At 54.3% G+C, this 16,325-nt stretch overlaps 2 protein-coding genes across 12 annotated transcripts in view; one reads left to right on the plus strand and one right to left on the minus strand.

The window, feature by feature from the left end:
* The window catches only part of Chdh (choline dehydrogenase), a 36,164-nt gene extending 24,943 nt beyond the window's left edge, over window positions 1-11,221 (plus strand). For both annotated transcript variants that reach the window (XM_076544151.1, XM_076544152.1), the window contains 7 exons: window positions 1,278-2,050; window positions 2,725-2,876; window positions 3,611-3,740; window positions 4,668-4,802; window positions 5,604-5,746; window positions 6,147-6,249; window positions 6,787-11,221. In XM_076544151.1, the coding sequence (XP_076400266.1) occupies window positions 1,278-2,050; window positions 2,725-2,876; window positions 3,611-3,740; window positions 4,668-4,802; window positions 5,604-5,746; window positions 6,147-6,249; window positions 6,787-7,205 (1,855 nt within the window). In that variant the 3' untranslated portion in view covers window positions 7,206-11,221. The remainder of the gene's footprint in view (window positions 1-1,277; window positions 2,051-2,724; window positions 2,877-3,610; window positions 3,741-4,667; window positions 4,803-5,603; window positions 5,747-6,146; window positions 6,250-6,786) is intronic.
* The window catches only part of Cacna1d (calcium voltage-gated channel subunit alpha1 D), a 462,187-nt gene continuing 455,467 nt past the window's right edge, over window positions 9,606-16,325 (minus strand). For all 10 annotated transcript variants that reach the window (XM_076544143.1, XM_076544146.1, XM_076544141.1 and 7 more), the window contains 3 exons: window positions 14,492-14,613; window positions 12,564-12,884; window positions 9,606-12,168 (listed from right to left, as the gene is read on the minus strand). In XM_076544143.1, coding sequence (XP_076400258.1) covers window positions 11,875-12,168; window positions 12,564-12,884; window positions 14,492-14,613 — 737 coding nt within the window. In that variant the 3' untranslated portion in view covers window positions 9,606-11,874. The remainder of the gene's footprint in view (window positions 12,169-12,563; window positions 12,885-14,491; window positions 14,614-16,325) is intronic.

The raw sequence follows: 16,325 nt of genomic DNA on the forward strand, positions 1-16,325 counted from the left end.
CTCGTGTGTAACAGGCTAATGGCAACTGGGGTAAATGGTGTCTTCTTACAAAGGATGTGACTAGTTCATCCACGGGAGAGCTGAGCATTGGGCCATTGCTACCCTGGGCTGATGTGGGGCCTGGAGCTCAGGAGTGAGAGGGGTATGGGGGTGTGGGGTGTGGGGGACTCTTGGCAGAGTTTCTACTTCAGACACAGTGTTCAGAAGTGTCACTTTCCTCTCCCTTAGGTGAAGACCCCTCTGTCCCCTGCTTCTGCTTCCAGGCCAGGCTCTCGTTACCTGGTACAGGACTGATAAAGCTAGGGGGATTTGTTATGATCTGCACCGAGGCATGCCGGAAATGACAGGGGGCTTTCCCTTCAGCTTCAGTGTAGCCTAGAGGTTGTTGGGTGTTTTCAGACGATCTTGCCACTGGGAGTTCGACAGCATTGGCTCTTTTCAGTCTCTGCACCAAGCAGGTGGGGCACTGGTGAGAGAGGACCCCAAAAGTTACTGGTGCTTAGATACAAATAACAGTGTATGGAGTGAGCAGGTTGTGTTTGTGTACACACATATATCTACACGTCACAACCACTGAGGAAAAAGAGGCATGACTTAGAAAGAGAACAAGGTGCGGTACCCAGGAGGGATTGGAGGGAGGAAAGGAAGGGAAAAATTATTTAATTACAACCTCATATTTTTTTTTAAGCCATTGGCATTTCTCTGTTAACTCTACTACTCTGCAAGGTGATCTTGGAAAGTCTGGCTTCGACCCAGTGTCCTGGTGCATCCTGGGATCCCCGGGGCTATAAACTCCACAGTCTTCACCCCTCAGCTTCACCGACCTTTCACTTTGTTACTTTGCACCTCTCCATCTAGAGAGCATTTTTTTCCCTTCTTCTGTGTATTCCTGTAATGAAAATGCAATGTCCTGCCTGAAGTAGCGAGAGCAGCCCCCTTTCTGCCAGGCTGGAAAGCCTTGGGTTACTACATGTCCAGCCTCCAAGCTCCTGCGGATATCAGGCAGAAGCTGACCAGAGACACGCACCGCCCACCCTCTCCCGCACCCCCCAGCCTGTGGAGGGCCTCCCTTCTTCCCAACCCCAGTTCTGAATTACCGTCTCTGTAATGAAATTCCTACCCCGGGTTCTAGCTCCCCAGGGTAACGCCTACCGCATGTAAACTACCTTGCCCAAGCGAGGCAGGTCCTTTGGTGTGCCGGCATGACCTCCGAGCTCCGGGCTGCTTCTGTGTGTACTGTGAAGTTTAGAGTGCTGAAGCCATTTTTCCTGTTCTAGGAAAAGAGAGTCTTCCCACTCCTGTCCGTGGATAAAGAGGAACTGGGCTGGAAGCATGTGGCCCATCCTCAGAGGCTGGAAGAGGGGACGTGTGAGTCCACGTGGAGCCCTGGCACGGGCTGTGCTGGGCCAGGCATGGCACCCCTGTGGCCGTGCCGTGGGCAGCGCTGCCTCGGTGGGCCAGGATGAGTACAGCTTTGTGGTGGTGGGTGCGGGCTCGGCTGGCTGTGTGCTCGCCAACCGTCTCACCGAGGACCCGGACCACCGGGTTCTGCTGCTAGAGGCCGGTCCTAAGGACGTGGTGATGGGGAGCAAGCGTCTCCAGTGGAAGATCCACATGCCTGCCGCCCTTGTAGCCAACCTGTGTGACGACAAGTACAACTGGTACTACCACACTGAGGCACAGCCAGGCCTGGACGGCCGAGTGTTATACTGGCCACGCGGCCGGGTCTGGGGGGGATCCTCATCCCTCAACGCCATGGTCTACATCCGTGGACATGCTGAGGACTATAACCGCTGGCACTCCCAAGGTGCCGAGGGTTGGGACTATGAGCACTGCCTGCCCTACTTCCGCAAGGCACAGAGACACGAGCTGGGACCCGACAGGTACCGCGGTGGTGACGGCCCACTGCACGTGTCTCGGGGCAAGACCAACCACCCCCTTCACCAGGCCTTCCTGCAGGCCACACATCAGGCTGGCTACCCCTTCACCGAAGACATGAATGGCTTCCAGCAGGAGGGCTTCGGCTGGATGGACATGACCGTCCACCAAGGTACTGATTTATTAGCTCCTTCTAATGATAGTCATCCCCCCTGACCCCATCAGGGTCACTAAGTGCCAAAATAAGGCTGGTGTTAGGTGAGAGGGAGATTCTAGACTCACCTAGCCGTCACAAGACATGGCCCAACTACTTGGGCATTCTCTGAGCCTCTAGACCACGTGGTAACAGCAGAGGCGAATGCAGAATCTCCAAGGTCCTGCCTAGCCTGAAGGGGCAGCCAAGCCCTACAGATCTAGGAAGCTGAGAAGTGTAGGGATTTCAGTCCGTGGTGCCTATGGCCAGGATGAACCCAGTGGCCTGACTGGGGCCAGGAGAGGCCTTGGAAGAGTGAAGAAAAACAGGTCTGCGTAATGAATAACACCCATGGTCTTCTAGAGACTTGTGGATGAGCAAGTCGAGGCAGAAAGAGGTGGCATAAGACTACTTACCTTGTGTTAGCCATCACCCCTTTGTGGATGGATGCATGCAGACCCAGCACGGGGATACGGGGCCTTGACCACAACAGGACAGAGCATGTCCCGGGGCTCTGGGCAGCCTGGACTGCAGGCTAGGTTACACCTTGAAGAGCCCAGGGCGGGGTAGAGTTGCTTTCTCCAGCATGTTCCCCCTGCCCAGGAATGAGGGAGAGAGCAGCAGGCCACACGTGATCTTGCTCCACCCTGCAGGGAAGCGCTGGAGCGCAGCCTGTGCCTACTTGCACCCGGCACTGAGCCGCCCCAACCTCAGGGCCGAGGTCCAGACCCTTGTGAGCAGAGTGCTGTTTGAGGGCACACGTGCAGTGGGTGTGGAGTACTTCAAGAACGGCCAGAGCCACAAGGTGAGCTGGCTCCGGGTGGAGGTGCGGGAACTTAGAGGGCGGCAAGGGGGAGGCAGTGACCTGGCCGGCCGTCAGGGTGTCCTCCCCAGCCACATGCTCTTGTCCCTATGCTGAGTTATAACAGCTGGTAGTGGTGGCAGGATTGTCCCTGGGGTCCTTACAAGACACAGAGGTCAGAAGCCCCCAACCCCTGGCACCTGCAGACTCCATGGTACCCTGATGTGAATGCCTCCATGGGTTTCTTGCCTGCCACATCCACTCCCCAAGGAGTCCCCTAGTACCTTCTAACGTGGTTCCAGGGTCCTGGCCTGTCAGAAACCATTAGGTTGACCCTAGAAGTTTAAAAACCCACAAATGTAATCGTACCGTATATCTGTGGGGCTTTTCAGCAGTGTGTCAGAGACAGCCTTGCCCCACCCCCTCCCGTGTTTGTGGGCCTGCTTCAAATCACTCTAGTGTCTGCTATCAGTGATGGCCTTGGAGCTCTGCCGTCCCTGTTCTTACGGCTGTCACTGAAAGTCACACATGGTGACTCCGATGTACACATGGCTTTTAAGTAGCCAACCGGTAAGCTCCCACCTCTTGACTCTAGGGCCTGGGAGCAGACTCTCCACACGGGGTAACTTCCCAAGGCCGCGCTCCTGTGATGGGGCTGTACGCGGGTACCTCCCCGTGAGGCCGGAGTAGGTCAGCTGGCTTTTCGAAGTGTGATTGGTGGTCCCTGCCTCTTCCAGGCGTATGCCAGCAAGGAGGTGATCCTGAGTGGGGGTGCCATCAATTCTCCACAGCTGCTCATGCTCTCCGGCGTTGGAAACGCAGACGACCTCAAGAAACTGGGCATCCCTGTGGTGTGCCACCTGCCTGGTGAGCTCCCTTCCTGACTGCTGCCCAGAGGACGGGCTCTGGAGAGCCCAGCAGCTTATTGCTTGGTGTAGGGAGGTGGTACTTCTTCCACGTGTCACATCTATCCTTCTCACACGGCTGAGGGCCGTGGGGCCTCACTGGGCACTCCTATTACCAGACCCTGGGTCCTCATGCTACTTCCCTCCGCCCCTCCCCCCTCAGGCAGCCTCTGCACCTTCTAGGAGTGCATCCTGTAACAGCAGGGCTGAGATCTCCACCAGTACGGGTCCGTGCTGTGAAAGGTCTATCCCCAAGATTTATGAGCCGCTCTAAGCACAAATAAGGCCAGCTCAGGGCTCCGGACCCACTGTCCATGTAAAGACCCGGGCTTCATCTTTCCAGCTGTCTGTGATGTCCTCAAGGCCTTAGCTTTCTTGCCTCGTCCTCTATGTCCGAGGGGCTGGCCTTTCACTGAGAGCTTTCCTCGAGAGGCCTGTGGGAGTGGTCTATGTCTCGACTGCCCAGTGTGCCCTTGAGATTGAATGGGCTTAAGTAGTGTCTGCACAGCATGCTGGGACTGCTTCCTCCTTCCACAGACTGGGGGCTGACAAGTGTCAATCCCTGGCCAACCATCAGCGACAAATTACCACTCCGTACCTGCTGTAATTGCGGCCCCCGTCCTTGGAGGGCGCTGCTGAGAAGGGCTGGTCAAAGGGCACCTGAGTGGCTGTTGTAGAGGGGGTGACAGGGCGGGTGGCCTTAGCAACACTTGAGAGAGGGCCAGACTTGACTAAGAATTGAAGCAGTGACTCAGGCAGACAACTTGTAAGCTGGGGCCAGAGCAGGCAGGAACTGGCTTAGAGGATAAATGGACTGGAGAGACATCTCCATAACCAAGGGTTTGCCTCTGTGAAAGCCACTTTTCCTAACCATGCCTTCCCGCGTCAGGAGTTGGGCAGAACCTGCAGGACCACCTGGAGATCTACATTCAGCAGGCATGCACGCACCCCATCACCCTCCACACGGCCCAGAAGCCTCTGCGGAAGCTCAGCATCGGTTTGGAGTGGCTCTGGAGGTTCACAGGTGGGCCTGTCTCCCGGGGAACTTGGTGGCCTTAACAGGTGGGCCTGTCTCCGGGGAACTTGGTGGCCCTAACAGGTGGGCCTGTCTCCCGGTGAACTTGGTGGCCCTAACAGGTGGGCCTGTCTCCCGGGGAACTTGGTGGCCCTAACAGGTGGGCCTGTCTCCCAGTGAACTTGGTGGCCCTAACAGGTGGGCCTGTCTCCCAGTGAACTTGGTGGCCCTAACAGGTGGGCCTGTCTCCCGGTGAACTTGGTGGCCCTAACAGGTGGGCCTGTCTCCCGGGGAACTTGGTGGCCCTAACAGGTGGGCCTGTCTCCCGGTGAACTTGGTGGCCCTAACAGGTGGGCCTGTCTCCCGGTGAACTTGGTGGCCCTAACAGGTGGGCCTGTCTCCTGGGGAACTTGGTGGCCCTAACAGGTGGGCCTGTCTCCCGGTGAACTTGGTGGCTGTGGTCTGTGGGCGTCATGGTTTCTTCCTGAAGAGCTGAGATGAGCTTCCCGTTGCTAGGTATGAAGTTGGATGGCAGTCACCAGAGCCCATTTTCCTGTCTGCAAGGCAAGGACACAAAGGTCCTGCCTGCCTGGCAGGCAGGTAGCCTTTGCAGACCTGAAGCCCCTCACTTGGCATGTAGCTGGCATTTAAAGTTGTAATGCTGAGTATGGCCTCCTGGAGAGAGAAAACAGTTATGGACAGACCTTGAACCCAAGCCCCAAGCACAAGAAGAGGAGGGACTCTGGGAACAGCTGGCCCACCTGCCATACCCTGACTGACTCTTCTGCCTTGTCCCCATGTGACCCTCAGGGGACGGAGCCACATCCCATCTTGAAACAGGAGGGTTCATCCGCAGCCGGCCTGGGGTCCCCCACCCGGACATTCAGTTCCACTTCCTGCCCTCCCAAGTGATTGACCACGGGCGGAAACCCACCCAGCAGGATGCTTACCAGGTACGCAGACAGCCGTGGCCAGACGCCCTGCCTTCCTGCTCCTGCGTCCCACCGTGCAGACCTTCATCTGGTACTCTGCTCCCCAGTGGCTACTGTCTGCCTGGAAGAGGCAGGGGGGCCTAAACCTTACCCCAGGGAGAGAGCCCAGGAGTCAGTCTGCAGGATGTATAGAGGGCAGGATCCACACCAGTGAGGACAGGCAAAACTACCTCAGCCCCAGGATCATCCCCTGAAAATTCCAGACAGGGGATGGGGTGGTTGGAAGAGGGTCAGGTCCTCACCTTGCATGCTCCACACTGAGTGCTGAGTCCTCACCCACAGGGAACCCCGGCCTTCTCTAAGCTTCTGAGTGGGAGTTACTGGAGATGACTGTGAACTATTTCCTCTGGACCTTCCCTAGGTACATGTGGGAACCATGAGGGCCACAAGTGTGGGCTGGCTCAAACTGAGAAGTGCCAACCCTCGGGACCACCCTGTGATTCACCCCAACTACTTGTCAACAGGTAACTCGGAAGCTACCTTGGGGTCCCCTGGGCCTGGCCCGTCCCCAATCCTTACTGCAGATCCCCTTTCCTAACACCGGGGTTACTCTCGGTTCTGGGTCACACGAGGTAGCCCGGGGCCTCACTGTGCACAGCCGGACAGGGGTGGAGTTTTCAGACCCATCTGTATAGGCACAGAGGCCAGGCCCGTGCACACTGCCTGCCCGGCCTTTTAGCACTGAGAAGCATGCATGCTGCATTCCCAGGCCCGCCTCTCCGCATACAGCAGCACAGATACCACTCACGGGGAAGGTTTTACCCTCATAGCATGGGGGCTTGACAGCCACATGGTCCCGAGTAGATTGCACATCTTTACCCCTGGTTGGCAGAGAAAGCAGACCTCAGACACAAACGTGGACCTCCTGGCTCTGTAACTGCTTCTAGGCAGGTGACAAGCACTTTGTGGCTTGATTCTCCACGTCCCTGTCTTTGCCCCTTAGTTCCACTTGACCAGCAGGATAAAAGAAGAAGGAGAACTCATTGATCTCTCCTCCACAGAAACCGACATCCAGGACTTCCGTCAGTGTGTGAGGCTGAGCAGAGAAATTCTTGGGCAAGAAGCCTTGGCTCCCTTCCGGGGCAAAGAGCTGCAGCCTGGATGCCATGTCCAGTCAGACCAAGAGATAGATGCCTTTGTGCGGGCAAAAGCAGACAGTGCTTACCACCCATCCTGCACCTGTAAGATGGGCCAGCCCTCTGACCCCACTGCCGTGGTCGACCTGCAAACCAGGGTCCTTGGGGTAGAAAACCTCAGAGTCATCGATGCCTCCATCATGCCCAGCGTGGTCAGTGGCAACCTGAATGCTCCCACAATAATGATTGCAGAGAAAGCAGCTGACATGATTAAGGGGAATCCTGCACTCTGGGACAAGGATGTTCCTGTCTACAAGCCGCAGACTCTGGCCACCCAGCGTTAAGGCAGCCACTGCCTGAGGATCATAGAGGAACTCATGTCAAGAGATCCAACTCATACGGCCCTGCCCCCAGATAGTTCCTGAAACTGTGTAGAACCTTGGGACCCAGATATCCCTACTCATGGCTAAGACCTTCATGGTATCTGAAGAAATAAGGCCATGGTAGTAAGTGAGGCAAGGAGGAAGGCTAACCTGCACAATGGGATCCTCCTCCCGACCTCCCGGGGTTAAAAGTTCAGGAGGTTAACTCTTGCATGATTTTCTCACCAGCCCTCCAGCCATCTCCAGTCCAGTGTTCTGCTGCCAGGAGTGGAATGATCCCTTCCCTGGCCTCCCACCTCAGGCCACTTCTGCACAGGCAGGGTGCTTGAACTGGACTGGGTTCTCCAAGGACGCTTTAGCTGAGGCCAAGAGCCAGGGCTGGTACCTGAGCTCATGTCCACGATGAGAGGAAAGGCAGCCAGCCAGAGGGTGCTGGCCGTCCCTTCTCCTGCCTTGATCAACTCTGAAGAGTGGGGTGCAGGGGTGGGGGCTCAAGGAACCGCACAACTCACCTGCCTTGTCCTGACTGTCCTGACAAGAAAACGAAGACCAGTTTTTCTAAGATGTCCAAAGCCACCATCTACATTAGGGAAGAAAAGAATCACTGTATAGAAACCTGCATGGCGAGGCCTAGAAAAGAGGGGGATATCAGAATCCCAGGCTCCACGAGGGTTGACTGGGAGTGGCTGGAGCCGCCGTCTGGACATCTGAGAAAGGCCTTTCAGAAAGGTTGAAGTAAACCACTGCATTTCTTTCAAAAACCAGGTTGATTTTGTTTCGTCTTACCTGTGCCTTGCCTTCTTTTTTTTGCCCACCGTGTTCCAAAAGAAAGTCAAGAAAGAAAACCCTAGGTCTGAGCTTCTCACAGAGCAGATGCCACGCGGCAGTCGTCCGTGGCGCCCTCAGCAGTGAAGGTGCCACCCTGGGAGGGCCGTGTTCTGCTCTCATGCAGCCGTGATAAAGAAGCCTGGACTCCGTCGAGCTCCTCAGTTATAGCCAGGCCTTTCTCTCACCGTGGCATACCAAGGCAGGCTCCACGTGTTGGTATGACTTAGCCACACGAGGAAACGTGTCTCTGGAGACGAAAAGTGAAGGTTACACGCCCAGAACTCAAAGATGGCAAGTGGGAAATTGCTGTTGGGGTTCAAACTCAGGACAGAACATGGGATTCAGAGGCTTCCTCGCTGGAGTCCTGATGGCCTAACATGGCAGCTCCTGTTTCCAGCCCGAGTAGAACAGTCCTGCCTGCAATGCTGAATCCAAATGCCAGGGCTGTCTGGGAGTCCCAGCGCCACGAGGGAGCCAGAGCGGTGGAATGACGCAAGCCTGCTTGGGTTACAAAGTGGGGCCCCCACAGGCCATCAGACTGAGTCTCATGGGGACCTGGACAGACTTTGTTTTGGCTAAGCACGCTCCTTGGCAAGGAGCCTGTCATGCCTAAAACACGGAAGGCAATAGGTTGCCAAAACTGGTGCACGCGAACCTTGCAAGCGCACGGCCCAGGGTTGACCCTTAGAATTAGGAAGCAGCCGCTGCACTTGTGAGCTGTGTTGAGAGAACTTGCATGTATCTTGCTGTTGGCCAAATGTGTTCCTGACAGATCCCAGGGGAGACAGGAACAACTCACCAGCATGACCGGAAACGGTCACAGAAGCAGGAGGTGGAAGCACCGTGACATTCAAGCCTTCTGCCTCCGGTGCCCGCTGCAGGGTTACTTTCCATAAATGCAAAATGGGCTCTTCCCACCTGCCACGCCGTGTCCCTCAGGCCCCAGGACTTTCCATATTTCCACTGATAAACTACCACGATATCAAATCTAATGCAAAGATTTTTTTTTTTAATCTTCAGGATTGGGGGGGGAAGAACATGACCTACCCCTAGGCCCTAGTTGGTAGCCTGAGTGGCCCCTGCTGGCTCAGCTGCACATTCTTCCAACCACCCCTCGTTCCCACATCAGAGGCCAGCGTCTGAGACTCTCCCTCAGGCCCCACTGCCCTCCCGGTTCCCAGGAAGCAGAGCTGGAGTGTGTGTGTGTGTGAGTGTGCGTGTGCACAATGTGCGTGTGCGCGTGCGTGTGCCCCTGCCCGTGATGTGGCACTCTGTTTTTTACAAGTAAACCAACACTCCACCCCTGAAACAAAGGTACAGGTGATACTGGTCTTGCTGAAGGACTGGCCTACTGGGCAGTGGGCAGTGCAGCCTAGCCACAGTCTCAAGGAGCTAGGGCTGTACCCTCAAAGCACACCCCTCTAGAGCTACAGAGTGGGGTCCACATTCCTAACAGACCTTCCAAATGAGGTGCTTGCTGTTGGCTGGTGGATCAATAGCGATTTCCACACTTCCTAACGTCGTTTTTAAAAAAAAAAAAAAAAGCTTCAACTAAATGCAGCGATCCAAAGAACTCAAAATCATTTCGGGGGTGGGGTATTTAGCCTTAAAACTTCTTTAAAGAGAGGGGAAGAAAATCATGCTCTACAACTTCAAATGTTTCTTACAAAGAGAAATTTAATATTCGATGAGAGGTTGAACCAGACTTAAAGCAGACATCCTGGGAAGTGGGGCAGCCTGAAAAGCCAGGCAACATTGACGGGCAGACTTGGGGAAAGATAATCACCCGCTTCAGAACACGCAGTCCTGGCGTGGGGAGCATGAGCTGCTGATGTTAAGTCGCACAGTCAGACAGACACTCAGCAAGACAGAGTCCAAGGTGGATGCTGATGGTGGATTAGCCCTTGAGGAGAAGCAGCCCTGTCTGCAGCTGGTGCAAAGTTACTATTGGCCTTGGAGGAGGAGCCCGAGGGCAGAAAAAGCTGCCTGAGCCCAGGGCTGCGTGGGAGCACCTGCCCCTCTGAAGCTCTCTCGGCAGAGCCAGCTCTGTGAGGAGAGCTCCCGGTACAATGAAAGTATTACACAGTTTATTCTGAAGAACATTTTGCATTTTAATAAAAAAAAAGGCTTTATGTCAGGAAATAGTCATTTACAAACCTTGAAGTGTTTTTGCCTGCATCTGGAGTAAGAATGTCCTAGGAAGAGGTTTGTGAGGTCTTTGTAACAAAAGTGTTATTTACAAAAAGAAAAAAAAAGTTTTTTTCCACAGGTTGTCTGTGTACTAGTTAAAAATTTTGAACCCAAACTGCTACCTGTATTTTTGATTGCAGATAATCCTTAGCGAAATGATGGGGTGGTGTCACGTGACTGTTGACAGGCTGGGAACCTTGACAGTTGAGTGTGTTCTCATGGCCATCTCAGCCCTCGTCCAGTTGCGTATGGCGGCTCTTAAAGAACGCGCTGCACCGCAGCTGCGCACGGCCACAGGAGACCCCGTACAGACCCCACACTCCCAGGTCACACAGCGCTCCTCTCTTCCGCCATGCCAGTACCTCCTCTTAAGAGAAGCATCCCTGGGGATGTGAGCAGATGCCTGTGGTTCTCCCGTCGGGTCACTTCCGCATCAGAGACCGGAAGCATCCTGCATGGGCAGCTGAGGAAGCCAGACCAGTGGATGCCCCTGCTTTGTAACTAACTGATTATAAAGGGGATTATTAAAGTGAAACCAAACCAAAGACAGTTGCAACCCATGTAGGTAAGAGGTACAATATAAAATCATAGGACCCAAAGAAAAGACTGCAAATAGTCATCTTGATATCTTATGTAAAGATAGGTTTATAGTGACTCAAAATATTTTAGAAAAATTTCTGAAGTGGTCAAGATTTCTCGGAACTCAAAAGTTTATCCCCAAAAGATTCTTTTACTGAATACGTGAGAATTGGCTCTAATTCTCCTAGTTCTGTTTAGCCCAAGTAAAAATACTAATAATTTCTAGGTTTTGGTGGGAAACTACAATTGTTTAGGACCGACCCATGGATATTGCTGCAGTTCAAATACGGTACGATAATTACAAAATATAGACCATCTCTTTACAAATACAAATTGTATATTACAAGTCATGTACAGTAAATCTATAATTTTTAAACAAACTAACGTATCTAAGTTTACCTGGTTTGCAAGTGTGTTACTCTCCAGTTTACGGTTGCCCTTAGGTGACAGAACTGACCATCTGAGTGATGCTCTCTTACGTAAACTGGCGTCGCATGACAAAGCCGTGTCTGTCCGGTCCCCTCCCCTCTCTATGACCACTCGTGGCTGAGTTCTGGTGTGGACTGTTCAGAACAGCTGCACGGGAATCAGGAAGCGGTGTGTTGGGGGAGGGGGTTCAGAGATGGAGAATGACGGGCCCAGTGAGTGTCTGATGTGCTAGACTGATGGCCGGGCTCATGACACAGATGTGGTGACTGCCATCACCTCTAACCTCTCTGTCATGTGCCCTGGGCAGACCTTCGGGCCCCTGTGCAGGCCAGGCTGCCCTCCTCACCCATCCTCTCGAGGGGCCAGACATACTGTCTTCTGAGGCTGGGCCTGAGTATGTGGCATACCACATGCTTGGCCACTCAGAACCTGTTCCTACCAGGTTATGGCTTCCTTGGGGGGGGGGGGGGCGTGATATCACTTGTACAAAAGTCTAATTGAGCATTTTCTCCCAACTAGTGCCTAAACTTTCCTAACCATGAGGCACTTTATCCCTGGCCCTCCGGTGCCCGTCTCAGGCTGAAGCCAGCCTGCCCTCACTGGGCTACAAGGTGGTGATGCAGATCATTTCATCTGCCAGGTCCTCTTCCTCTCTCCCAGGGTCTGGCTCCTCATCACTGTAGCCGGGACCAAAGTCCTGGAGTTCATAGTCCTGGCGGTGTGAGATGGGGCCCATGTCCCCATTGGCTCGAGGACACACACTGCCATTGAGCAGAGTGCTTGCCGCACTCTCCATCTCGTCAATGGTTAGGTCACAGGCATCGGCAATTTCATGTTTTGTTGCTGACACAAATTTTGGGTCCCTTGCGTAGCGTCCTAAGCCTTCGGATATCAGGACCTGTACAGAAAAGAGGAGACGGCGTAAGTGGAAAGGTTCACCTCAGCTCTCACTGCACGGCATGCTTGAGGGACACCATCGGCCATGTCTGCTAGGCTTTACACACGACAGTGACTGTAAATGACCTCGGCATGGTCCATGTGGAAGAGCTGAAAAGCTCCACTGAGCAAGAGAGCCCAAACCACGGAAGAAACATGGTGTGGATGGGTACGGTGGCGGGACGGACTCTTCGATGGGACGTGGCGGTGCCGGCTGGGTTTCCCCCAGGTCTTCAATGCCAACCACACCTGCTGCTGGGAAGCCACCGTCATGGCGGCGTGGCTGCAGAGCCCTGGTGTCACCGCTGCCCTCCCCCACGTGAGGGTGGCTCTCCTGTTTCAGCCAGCCATACTCACCGCTTCCACCAGGCTGTCTGCGCTCCTTTGCTTGTCACTGTTTTTGTTCCGGAAGCTGCTGGGGACGGTCAGGCTGGCTGGTGTGAAAGTCCTATAGGAGATGTCGGGCTCATCTGTGTACCAGGAACTGCGGTGCAGAGATGGCAGGCTGCCGTTGACCTGGTCCAGAGACTCTGAGCGGTCCACCTGGATCAGGGGAGTGTAGCATGGGGTCCAGTCCCGGTATGGAGGGGTGGCGGGCGGGGTGGCCCATGACCGGGTGGAGTGGCTCGGAGAGTACTTCTGGGCTTTACTGGAGTCGAGGCCTGCTACGGCCATGATCTGAGGAGGGAAGGAGTGTCAGAGGCATCAGTGTCAGGGGTCTGGGCCTTGGCCCACGCCTGGCGTGTGACGGCTGTGCAGGGCTGGCTGCCCCTCAGAAGACGGGAAAACATGCCAGAGAAGGCTCTAGGAGCTGGCCGGGGAACTGGGGCCTCCTCGCAGACAGTTTCCCTTTCCTCAAAGCCGTAAGGCATTCTCCGTGACTGAGCCGCCAGTTACTGGCGTAGCTGCCTCAGAATGAGGAAGAACTGGGAGGATTTATAAGTTGTAGTGTGTGAACACTACCTAGGTCTCTCTGGGATTCAGTACTGACACGCACTTCAGGGACATCCACGGACTCTGTCTCACACACGATGACAACCAGTTCTCTCTGCCCCGGGCCTCATCCCGCGGTGAGTGTTCTGTCTGCCCTGATTCTCAAATGTCCTCCGTGGCAGAGCCACCTTGAGATGTCTACTACTACCTGTTTGCATTGACACTGTCGCGGTAGCCAGGGAATCCAGGACAGTCCAGGCCAGTGGCTGAGACAAGACCTGGGCTTGTGCCTGGTGGATCATAGGCCCCTGAGAGGCCTCCTCCACTGTCTGAGCTGTGGCATCTGGTGATCTGAGTTCTCAAAAAAGTCATCTTTCTTCCATGATGACACAGGAAAGAAGTTAAAATTAAGTGTTAAAAGTGCAGGCAAATAGGCTCAGTGGTTAAGAACACTGATTTATCTTCCAGAGAACCTGGGCTCAATTCCCAGAACCCATGTGGTAGTTTATAACCATCTGGAACTCCAGTTTTGGGGATCTGATGTCTTCTAAACCCCAGGGACATCAGACATGCATGTGACGAGCAAGCACACATGAGGGCAAAACATTTTTTAAGTGCTGGTAGAGGTGACTAGAAAATCTTCAATGGCCACTGAGTACTGCTGGGTTCAGAGCTTGGGGTCAGAACCTCAGGGAGATCTGGGCCTGTTAACAGGCTGCCTGGGTGCAGGTTTCTGGCATCTCCCTTGATCAGTCACCCCACACAGTGTCTCTGATGAGATACTTCAAGAAACACATACACACATATGGGTGTATATGAACATATGTTTATCCATACGCGTGCACACACACATATATGTATGTATGTATGTATGTATGTATGTATGAATGTCTGTCTATCCTTAAGCCCCTGGTGCATGGCTGGAGGACATGGGCTGCCTCTGGCTCAGCTGCCCTTCCTGTGGGCTGGTGGTCCCCTTAGCCCACAGAGGAAGCCCATTCACGCTGATGACCAGAGGACCCATGCACAAGAAGCCACACCCTTGGGTGGCTTCATGGAGGAAGCACCTCTCTGAGGAAATAATTTGTAGCAGCAGCTATTATTGGAAAGCTGCACTGCCTTAACTCAGACTGTGCCAGGCCCAGTATTCTATGACAGGATGCAAGGAGCCAAGGGATGCAGTCCACCCTTTGCTGCTCGGAGAGCTCCAGGGCAATGGGTCCTGGGGGGTCTACCAGGGAGGGCTGCTCCGGGACAACCGGAGTGGAAGGTGCAGGCGCTCTGCTTCCTCCAGGGAAGAGTGCATTCCAGGTGGGACCCTGGCAGGGCTGAGGCCAGAGCAAGCATCTCACCTGCTGCTGCATCAGGTGCAGGGGCAGGGCGGCCCGGTGAGGCAGGGCAGGCGACGGAAGGATGTCTTCTTGGCTGCTTTGCCTTCGCAGACACTCGAAGTTGAAGGACGACCTCCGGTGGGCTGGGAAGGGGAAGCACAGGGCACATGGTGGTGTGAGTCCTGTCTGGACAATGTGACTCAGGAGTCAGGACCATTTCCTGAGGCATTCAGCCAGGAGCCCAGGCAGAAGCAGGCCGTGTGTCTTATCCAAGAGAAATAATTACAAACTCCCCCAACCTAGGGATGGGAGGACTAAATGAAGCATCCCAGCTGTGGGATATTTCTATAAGGTAGCAATGAATCACTTTCCAATGTTCGCCTGCTCTCAGGCAGCCCAGAGGAATCTGGGCTGAGTCACAGCCCTGGGGTGTATTAGAGATCCATTCTAGAATCTCAGGCATTCCATGCTATCCTATCCCTGACCTCTACACACCCTCCATCTTCCTGAGGTCCCCATATTTAAGCCTCTGTTTTCAGATTTAATTCTGCCGATCAGCTTAAGCAGGCAAAATAACCAATTCTTTTCTTGGAAAAACCCCCCATTCCTTAGCGGAGATGTGAGTATGTCTCAGAACTTGCCATGTGCTGGAAGCAATTGCCAAGAGGCTCATTGATGAGCCACAGCTTTCGGCTTTATAGGGCACCAGGCTTAGGGTTCTGGGGTCCTTTGGCAAAGCCAGTGCGGTCCCAGAAGCTCTTCTACTCTTGTGGACTTCAAGGGGTCCTGTCTGTTCTTTGCATTAATCCAACTGCTCTTTCTGAGCTCTCCTAGCCCAGCAAAACTCCACACAGCCCCAGGTCTCATAAGGGACATCCTTGGGGACTGGCCCAAAGAGGCCTCACAGACACCTTGGACTTCACAAAAAGCTTTGTAAACAGGTCTGCAATGAAGGTCAGGTCAAGCCCTTGGATGGGAATGACCATGGAAAGGAAGCAGCGTCAGAGGGGCACTCAGGACGAAGGGCATGCTCGGGCCTCCCAGCTCAGCGGCCACCACCTATGCAGAAAGCCTACTCCTTGCCCGCCAACCAGTGTGGCCACAGAAGATGGCCTCTCGGTCAGCACACCCTCTAGACCCAACACCTGGACAGACCAGCTGTTCAGCACTGGAAGAGAAACAACCCTTCCACACATTCAGGACCTACCTCTGAAATAAGCCCAGGTCCTCCCATCCACTGAGCTCTCCAGTCTCTGCAAGACACAGCTCTTTCATGTGCCCTTCACCCACTCCTGCTGGCTAAGGACACAGGCCAGTGTAGCCATGTTTCCCCTGCCCCAGGTCTGCCAACTGGACAGCAGAGCCAATGTCCTTTCAGATGAAGAAGGTAGCTGGCCCTGCCTGCCCACGCTGTCCTCTGCTATGGGGTCAGGCTGGGCCTGGGAACAGGGCACTCAAGTGTCTCCTAGGCTGTCGGGATGTAAGTCAAGACAATGGTCTGAAGGAGGCAGCAGGAACCGAAGGGAATGGACCTCTGCGGGGCCTCACTCACACCTGTTCCATTTGGTACTTATGGGGGAGGGAAAGGCTTCATTTAAGTAGCATGTGTTTGGGGATAATTAAATATTAAGCACTCAAATGGGTCTGACTCCACTCCCAGCAGCCGTGACAGCTGGAGTGGGACATGGCCGACCGTGTTCTTTCCTGGATGGACGGTCAAGTTCAGGAGAGCCTATGTCTCAGCTGGTTTGGTTACTAAACAGAATCTTCAATTCAGCCTCATCCCTCAGAAACACAAGTGGATATCCTTAACCATTATAAAGCTCGGCAGAATTTGGCTGCCTCTCTTGGGATT

This window comes from Peromyscus maniculatus, chromosome 9 (genome assembly GCF_049852395.1).
Source record: "Peromyscus maniculatus bairdii isolate BWxNUB_F1_BW_parent chromosome 9, HU_Pman_BW_mat_3.1, whole genome shotgun sequence".
Lineage (NCBI taxonomy): Eukaryota > Metazoa > Chordata > Mammalia > Rodentia > Cricetidae > Peromyscus > Peromyscus maniculatus.